General features: G+C 40.8%; 1 protein-coding gene across 8 annotated transcripts in view; it reads left to right on the top strand.

Annotated features, from left to right (window-relative positions):
* usp45 (ubiquitin specific peptidase 45) overlaps positions 1-9,575 on the top strand; it is a 40,865-nt gene that overhangs the window by 13,060 nt on the left and 18,230 nt on the right. For 7 of the 8 annotated variants that reach the window (XR_003833704.1, XM_029451377.1, XM_029451379.1 and 4 more), the window contains exons 6-9: positions 1,045-1,190; positions 2,383-2,478; positions 3,427-3,557; positions 9,430-9,517. Coding sequence is in view for 7 of the 8 variants with exons in the window: in XM_029451377.1 (XP_029307237.1) it covers positions 1,045-1,190; positions 2,383-2,478; positions 3,427-3,557; positions 9,430-9,517 (461 nt within the window). In the remaining variant the exon portion in view is untranslated. Of the gene's footprint in view, positions 1-1,044; positions 1,191-2,382; positions 2,479-3,426; positions 3,558-8,137; positions 8,442-9,429; positions 9,518-9,575 lie in introns of those variants that run through there. The other variant, XM_029451383.1, reaches the window with a different exon arrangement.

Consider the following 9,575-nt stretch of genomic DNA (forward strand, 5'->3'; position numbering starts at 1 on the left):
CAGTAACACAGTTATTGTTATTGAGTCATCATGGTGTTGGCTTTTTTTGGTAGCTGCTGGCATGCAGTCAGATCGCACAGCTCCACTACCTTCTCTATTCTGTCCCCAGCACACTGTCTGTATGTCACTGTCAGATTCTGACCATCTGTGTCTCAGTTTCTGTTTAAGGTTAGTTTTCATTGGTGATCAGAAGTAACAGCTGGCTCTGGAGAGCCATCTCTGTAACCCCAGCCCCCACCCCTTCCTCACTAACCAGCGGAAACTTCTACAGCTGTCATCTGCTTTCCCAAATGACCCAGCTTTCCTTCCAGCTGCCATCTCAGCACCCTGCTCCCAGACCCAATCTCGCTTCAAGGCTCAGCCCCATTTAAAAAAAATAAAAAATGTTCCACATCTAGTCATTGTGTTTTAACCTGGTATTTATGCACAGTTACAAATAAAGATTAGGCTACACTAATGTTATTAGTATTATACTATTGGTAGAATTAGATTCCAGGGATGGCAGCGTAGGATTGTTGTCGTGTCGCCCAAATATTTCCCATAACTAAAAATGTGTTAAACAAATATAATGTTTAATTATGTAATAATTACATTCACAATATGTTTTAATCTAATGAAATATTCTGCTTCAATTTATATTTGTTGGCGTTTAGCCTCTCAAAAACAACATTTTCACTGTGGTCAACAAACTGTTTGCTCTCCCGCTTGCGGAACACAAAGGGAGGCACACACCTACTACACCTGTACTAACGAGGCGGTCTAGTAGCAAGTAAATTACATTTATATAACCACCATAACAAAAAAAACTAAATGTTTTTTAGATTAGTAAAATACGACGACAGACATTGAAAGTATCGTACAAAAACCTCAATAAAAGCTTAAAAAGAAAAAAAAGGCATTCGATACAGGCCGACGCACTGAAAGCCCATGATGCATCTGTGATGTCCAGGCTGAAATGTCTCTTGAATCATTTCACCAATAAACGTTGTTTTTGAGTTGCTACTACTGTGCATCGCTGACCTGTTTTGTTTTTCTTTGTTCCAGGAGCGTCACCCAAGATCATCAAGCTGCAAGAGGAGCCATCAGATTATAGTGACAAAGGCAAGAGTCCAGCCACCAACAGCACCTTGGTCCCTGTCAAAGGCATAAACAACCTCGGTAACACCTGCTTCTTCAACGCTGTTATGCAGGTTGGTATAACTCTGAATAATAATAGTTAGGAAATAACAGAAACAGGTGCGATTTAAGGTGTCATTATAAATCTGCACACAACCTGCTGGCAAGTCTGTGCTTTATCTCTAGAGACCTTATTATAGCGTATACCAACTTATGAGTGGCAGGGATTTCCATTCTAACATGACAATGTCAATATGTATGCCTTTTATAATGTGGAAACACTCCTCAAGTGCTGCTTCTGAGGAGTCTGGCCTTTAGTCAACCAGATTACGGTCTTACTGACTGAGTGTGAACAGGCTTGGCCTTGAGGTCATTTTGAAGTAAAGTCAATGCAGCAGTAAATGCAGTGCCGGCTCGGACGTGTTCACCTCCCTCACACGAGTGGTTGGTGCAGAGCATGCTCACCTATATTGCCTGCCCATTCTGTCTCTGGTTGTGTCATGGTGACTGCAAACCAACATGCCTCTTCAACAATGAAGCTGTTTTTTTCCACCATTTTATTAATCACCCTCAGGGCCTTCGTTGTTGATTGAAATTTGAGTGAGCGCGCTTTACATGCTTTTCCCCTCCCTCTCTCTGTCTGTTTGTATTGTCTCCTTGAAAATTGCAATCTTTCCGGTGAAAACACATAATTGTCAGAGGATGAGCTGTGCGCGCATTCACAATGCCAGCTCCATTGTGTGTTTTCCATAGCAACTGTCTTCATTGCCAGGATGTGACAAAACAAATATCTTTTGAAAGGGGAAGGAAAAAATGTTTCTCTAACATGAAGGGACAATGACTTCAGGCTCCTCTCCTCACCAAGGATCTTCTCTACATTTCAAACCCACAGATCATGGATAGATTTGAAAGCCTCTTTCAGAATAATGAATTTACCTTTTCTAAATATCCTAAACTCTACCACAATGGAGATAACATTTCACAAGGATATTTTAATTGACTACATTGAAATGCCACAAGCTAAATGTGGATACAGTTTAATATCTTTTGAAGGATTTTTTTTTTGTCCACAACATTGTTGTGTTTTTGTTTTCATTTGATGAATAGTATAATCCGTGCATGTGACCAATTTGATGATGATTTTATGAATCATATTCAGCTGCTTAACATGTGTCGATCTTACATTTACCCAATGTCGTTCATTGCATGGAGGGATTGTTAAAATTGTTAATAAAATAATACTAAAAGCTTCTGTTTTCTCCACAGAACCTGTCTCAGACACACATGCTCATCGACCTCATCCAGGAAGTGAAGGACAAAGGGTACAAGCTGAGGATCAGCCCCACTGGTGATACCAATGTGGTACAGTTTGATTTGCTGTCCATCTCTTCTACTTTTCTAAAACCATCGTCTTCTCAAAACTAGCAATTATTGAAATAATGCATCTGTCTTACACATTGTTCCCTGTTGTATCATGTGATTAGATCAGTGACAGTTGACTTAATTAGTTAATTGTAAATTGATTGTAACTTCCATTCTAATTTTAAAGTTATAACATGGACTATGAAGTCCATTTGAAACTTCATGAACATTTGACAAAAAATGTAAAATAAATTGAGTTCTCTTGTACTTATGGACCGTATTGAATAAAAAGCATATTATTTTATATAAGTAAGTATACCATAGCTGCACTGAATAGTTCAAAGCTTCATTCAAAACGTTGACATTCAAATTCTAAATCAAAAGGTAAATGCTGAACAGCTTTTCTTTCTTTCTTTATCATGTTTTCTTTCTTTTTGAACTTGGTATTTCTGCGCAGTTGCAGATAAAAATGGGTCTAAACTAATATTATTAGTATTATACTTCTAGATTCCAGTGGTGGCTGTGAAGGATTGTTTCCGCCTCGCGTGAGCTAAACATTTCTAATAACTGCAGAGCGTTGTTAAAAGTCAGCATAAAAATAATAATAAAAAAAATATATATATTTACAACATATATACATATAGCAAATATTCTGCTTCAATCCATATTTGTTGGCGTTTAGCCTCTTAAAAGCAACATCTTACCATAAATAACATTTCTATAAGCACAATAACAAAACAATTATAAATTCTAAACTTTTTAAGGTGACGACAGATATTCATACATAAAACCTTGGAATGTAAAAATGGACATTCGGTACATTCCTAAAACAAACAAAATCATATCTGAATTGCCCAAAACCGTCATTATATAACTTTTATTGGCCCATTAAGTTATATGAAATTTGTAAATAAATGTCTTTTTTGTATTTGGTCTCTTCATATTCAGAGTCCATTGATGGTAACGCTGCCCAGTCCAGAGCCCCTGACTTCGGCCATGTTTCTCTTCCTCCAGAGTATGAAAGAACCAGGGAAAGGACCGGTCAATCCCAAGATCCTCTTCAACCAACTGTGCCAGAAGTAAGGCGCTACTCTTCATATCAACTGCACAAAACCACCCACAATGATACACTAGCTTCAGACTCTGTATGCAAATATTTTATCTCGGGGTTAGTGAAGTTGGCAAACCGTGCCACTATTGTTAGTATTGCAGATCTCCATCATCACAGCAACAGTGTACGACACAGGAGCCGCAGCTTTCACCTGCTTTCATCCCCTCACTGCGGTGGTGACCACTTTAACCAGCCAGATCCAGGTAGCACCTGGTCCCCGCTGAATGCCTTTCAATGCTCAACATACACAAAACACACTGCAGGCACTGTACCTTATTAAATGTGTCCCTATTTGTAGCTCGTTCTGCTACTTGCCACACTGTTGTGCCACCTGTGTCATATTTGATCCAGAGCAAGGTCGAACAGGCTGTGTGACGGGCAGAAACAGCCCCACGTTTGTGAACTGAGCAGTTGGTTTGTTCTCTTTTATCAACAGTGTGAATGTTTGGTTGGCTGGGTTCCTCTTTGAACATGGTACACTGCTGGTTGGGCCCACTCTGTGTGTATATGTGAGTGGGGGGGTTTGCACTGTTTAGTAGTGCAGGTGGTTGACCAGGGCATTTGACATTGGATGACTGGGTACATCTCTGGTGCGGCTTTGACAGTTATTCTGGTACCGTGTGTGTGTGTGTGTGTGTGTGTGTGTGTGTGTGTGTGTGTGTGTGTGTGTGTGGTGTGTGTGTGTGTGTGTGTGTGTGTGTGTGTGTGTGTGTGTGTGTGTGTGTGTGTGTGTGTGTGTGTGTGTGTGTGTGTGTGTGTGTGTGTGTGTGAGAGAGAGACCATCTCAGCCCTGCAACACACATGCAGGCAATTGTGCATTCAGACAGCAAGCGTTGCACACACCTTTATGCATTCATACGCTTCATTCATACATATGATTTCAAGTAGGGCTAATCTATTCCACTGACATGCATTTAAATAGAGAGATATGACTTTAAGCCTCAACACCCATTACCCATATGGTACACTTATACCACAAGTGAACTTTTATAAAGGCCAGTATGCAATTGTTTTGTATACAGTAAATGCAAATATGCAGCCCTAATCTGAATCCATTAGTCGATTGACAAAAGAAAAATGAAAGAAAAATCTCCCACACTGTTAATCACTCAAACCCATTTTATTTACCTTTAATCTTAACACCTTCACAGGAGCTGCAAGCGTCCATGTGTATATGGGGGGTGATCCAATTCTCTGAGCAACTTTTATCAAGAATTCAAAAGTTCTGAGTGACCTTGTCAATTTCTTGAAAACAGCTCCCGATTCAAAGTAACGGCAACAAGTGAGTCGAGCGTCAAGAATGATGGAAAGATACCAACAGGTAATATATTCAACAAAGTTGTTGACCACCGAAACGTCTGCATCAGATGAATCTTTGACTGTGAAAGTACAGAGAAATCACAATTGACAGTGTGGGGTTCCTTGGTTCTCCAACAGACTTCCTGGTTTTCAAGAAGTTTGTTCATTTTGCTTTATTAAAAAAATAAAAAATGATCTGGTGCCAGATTCTGAAGATGTGAGGATTTGCTGTTTTATATCATTGTTTAAATATCTTTGGGATCAGACTTTTTGTCAGACACAACAGGCAATTAACAGATTTGTGTGTAATGTAAACACAAATGCACACATGTAAATGCTTCTCCAATAGATTCCTCTACACAGCAACGCATCTACAGTCAGTCAGCTTTGAGCTGAACAGGGACATTTTTCTCAACTTCAGTTACCTCTGTAACGGCTACACTCAATGATTATAGCCATTATCATCATCATCATCATCTTCGTCGAAAGCTCTTGTCACTCGAAGAGGTTTGGTTCCATCCTTGGCCTGTGGGGGCTGAGAGGTTTTTTCTCTTTCTCTGTCTTTCTCAGTATGTTGGTGTTGACTGGAAGGTTAATAAGGATTTCTGGCTCCGAGGGGGGGCACGTTTGAGTGTTTATGTGCAACACTGGAGCCCTATTGAGCCCAAGTTCATGCAAGTTTATGTTGGTTTCCACGCATGTGTGCACATTTGATCTCAACCAGCTGAGTACCCCACAGCCTGCCTCTTCCTCCTGCCAGCGGAAGGGGTCTGGCCTCAGACCAGTGCCAAGCTCTGTGGGTTGGATGGTCAGCACCACACACTGTATCTGGTGCCAGAGAGGGTCCCAGCTTGTACCCAGGGCAGGCTCCGCTATACTACAAGGCTCGTCAGTGGTGTCAAGACGGGGAGAAATAACGTTTAATGCTCAAATATTTATCTACTTCCTCCTGAGCACCTAGAGTCTGAGTTCAGGGACAGCGATTATCAAACAGCTTGACTACTGCTAGTATTTATTAAGATGCATGCGCCATGCATATCTAATGCATAAGCAGGACAAAAAGGCCACACAGAGGCATTCAGCTACACCTGCATCTTTCAAGGACTGATTTAATTTTCAGGGCGGCCACTGGACACTTTCTTGTATTGCAAAGAAAAGAAAAGTATTCTGGCTCTCTGCTCCAACCACGTGCTGTGTGTAAATGCCCACATCTTTCAAATGTTGTTCATAAGCCTTTATGAGAAGCCTTATTTCCCTGATAGAAATAGCAGAGGACAACAATGGATTCCATCTAGTGCTCTGACATCCAGGACACGCACACATCTACTTTCATACAGTACCCACACAAAGAGGCAGGGCTGGCATACTGGTCTGCTCAGGAGGTAGACGTCTTTCAGGTTGAAGAAAAGAGGCAGATATTCATGGTTGGTTAAAAAAGACATACAAATATTGGTTTGTGCACGTATGTGGAGCCGAAAACAGCATTCCGGGAATTCTAACTTTACAATCCGATGATTAGAATCCATTCACTTTGGTCTACCGGTGAATGTTAGGAAATCTGAAAAGGAGGATGTTGATGGTCCAAAATAGGAAAAGTCTGTGCAAATGAGCACAAGTTGAGAAATACATTGTTTTGAAAGAAGCTAACCATGAATCATCTCCAAGGCTGGTATTGATTTTCTTTGTCTTCAAAACCTTACCGTGCAATTAGAGGGAGAAGATGAGGCAAAGGTGGAAGCTACTTATCCTTACTTCAAAATGTGTTCATGGTTTCATCAAAAGATACACTTTCATCGAGGTACTTTAAAATATGCAAGAAGAACCAAAAGGCTTATTACATCTCTACACAAGATAATCATCATTGTTGCACAGTATAGCTAAATATCCGAGTATGATAGATGATAAGGTGTTTTATGGTGATATGGTCTAAATACTATATCAAGTTGTTCTTCACTTGTATATAGTGAGGAAAAATCCAAATGCAACCAAGGCGTCAGCGTGGAGCTCCATTTATAATTAATGTGTTGGATTTGTGACTTTTTTGCACTTTGTAGTTCTCTCCTCACCTTTCCTCTGCTCTGTCTCTGACTATAAGTGTGTGTGCGCACGTGTGTGTGTGTGTCGGGACCGGAGCCCCGCCCCAAGACAATGGTAGGGGAAACACTGATATGACTTTGCATTTTTTATCCTTTTTATATATGTCCCCTATCAACCTATTTAGACAGCAAATATGTGATGTAAGCTTTATTCTCACTCTTAAAAAACTGTATTCCAGAAATATATTTGCACGATACGACACATTTGTAATGAACATATTGTAAATCATTGAATCATAGTCACATTTTTTCTGCCTGTGTGTAAGTAAATGCTTGATGAGTTAAATATGTGAGCTGTGCGGTTGCATTGTGTTGTTCATACAGTGTGTGTGTGTGTGTTTGGGGGGGGGGGGGGGGGGGGAGAGCTTGTGTGGCCTTGTGTCTGGTACTAACTCATCCGGCTATTAATTGTGTTAGCACCGCAGCTGTTTGCATTGGCCAGATTGAGAGCAGCGCTACAGGGCCCTTCTGCTTCTCTCCACGGGATGAGCTTCCAGACCTCCTCATTCCCACTGATCCCAACAAACCTTTTCATTTTTTTCCCCCTCTATACTTCTTCGCGTCTGTCTCTCACTCTTTTTTTGTCTCACTCATTTCCTTCCCCGTTTAGCTTTATATTCCTCTCTCTGTGTCTCTCTCCTGGGAGACCGACAGACTAGTTTGCGGAACAAGAAGGAAACATTCCTTCACATGCTGTTAATTTTTAGGTCTGGCGAATGAATGACATATGTGCTTTGTACCATCCTTAACCCTCCACCCACCCTCGCCCATGTGTCTGCACAAAAAGGGCATAAGAGACAGAGCTGACTTTAGGCTCTTCCAGGCCTCCTGGTTATGACCTGTGTTGAGAGCAGGTGGTTGGCCATCGCTCCCCTAACCACGGACATCCACATGTCGGCGTGTTTCAGAGGGATGATTCATTTTAAGTGAATTCTTCCAATAAGTAGGATTATGAAGGGCATTAACGACACTGCGGCCTGGAGGATAAAAAAATGACAAATGGCTGTGAATATTATTTCTGTGCAAAAGTATTAATACATCTTTATCAGAATAGTAAAGCTATCTGCGGTGTAAAATAATTAGTCGCCATAATTCTGTTAAAATGCTGCTTGTCAAACCACAATGCAGAAAATATATGTTTGCCTCTTTAAAGTGACAGAAGATCCGTTAATGCACCATAAAGACCTGAGGACCACTGGTGTAATCCATGGAGTACCAGTAAAGGACCGCTACAGTATTATTAAAGGAGTTAACCCACCACCCCAAATCCCCGTCCTCCGAACGTCCTCAACATTTGACTTCTCAAACCGTTGATGTGGCCTCTCAGTGTGTGTTGTGCTTGTCGGACCAACCTGTCCTGTGGTTATGTGGCTGGCTCGGCCCAACAGGTTGCAGTGGCTCTAGCGTCGGCTGCCCATCTGCCCCTGGCATCTGTCCTCACATCTGCTTCACTGCGGACGGCCAGGGGACGGACCCAAGGAGAGCCTCCCCTCTAACCGCTCTGGCGCTAATGTCCAGGATGGATATCCAATAAACAAAATGGCAAAGTGGCTCAGCAACATGTCAAGGCGATACATTTACTGCCAGCATGGTGGGGCTGTGGTTTACTTATTATTATTATTATTATTATTATTATTATTATTATTATTATTATTATTATTATTATTATTATTATTATTATTATAGGACATTTAAGCAAGTGTGATCTGAACAGCTCCAGGGCTGTTTGAGGTGAAACTTAAAGCAGAAGCTGGTAGTTTAATTTGCCAGCTGTTGTGCAGCATGGAACATGCACACTGTCAATTGAGTCAGCTTTTACCAGAATATAGCAAACTGTTAAGTCCCTTGTTAGGTCTTTAACAAGTTTTTGTTGGAGTGTACCAGGATCTGTCAGAAGTGATAGAAATGTCACAATGGTAAATACTGTATGTAACACAAAGCTGTAATGGGATGAGGTTAGATTACCGTCACATAAAACATTGAAATTTAAGATGTCAGGTTGGAAGTAAGTTTTGAACTATGATTTTAAAACTGAAAAATAAGATTCAAACATTTGAAACTAATATTTGAATTTCACTCTTGCAATGTTTGCAGTGAAATGTTTTCAATGTTACAAATCTGTGTAAAATCAAAGTTTGGAACATGTAAGATGATTGTCTTACGTTCTATTAGAGTCCATGTGACCGTTTCCTCCGCTCCGTTAAAAAGCTGTCAGAGATCCCAGAATGCAAGAAAGAGCAGGTTTGAATCTCAAAAAAAGAAAGAAAGTTGAATCACTGATGGGACTGTGAAGAATGTCTGCAAAGCAAGTTTCCAAACTTTGAAGAAACAGAATTGTTAGACTGAAAGCATGACACAGTCCTTTCTCGACTATATTCTGCTTCCTTTCATCTTCTTTTCAAGTTTCTGGTTCTCTTGTTCTTGATTTTCATCGTTCTTTTCCAGGGCTCCACGCTTCAAGGGCTACCAACAACAAGACAGCCAGGAGCTTCTGCACTACCTCCTGGACTCCATACGAGTAGAGGAAACTAAAGTGAGCTTACATGCATTCACACAAATACAACGTAAAAAGCTTGAACCCACAGGGTTTT

This window comes from Cottoperca gobio, chromosome 16, assembly GCF_900634415.1.
Source record: "Cottoperca gobio chromosome 16, fCotGob3.1, whole genome shotgun sequence".
In the NCBI taxonomy this organism is placed as follows: Eukaryota; Metazoa; Chordata; class Actinopteri; order Perciformes; family Bovichtidae; genus Cottoperca; species Cottoperca gobio.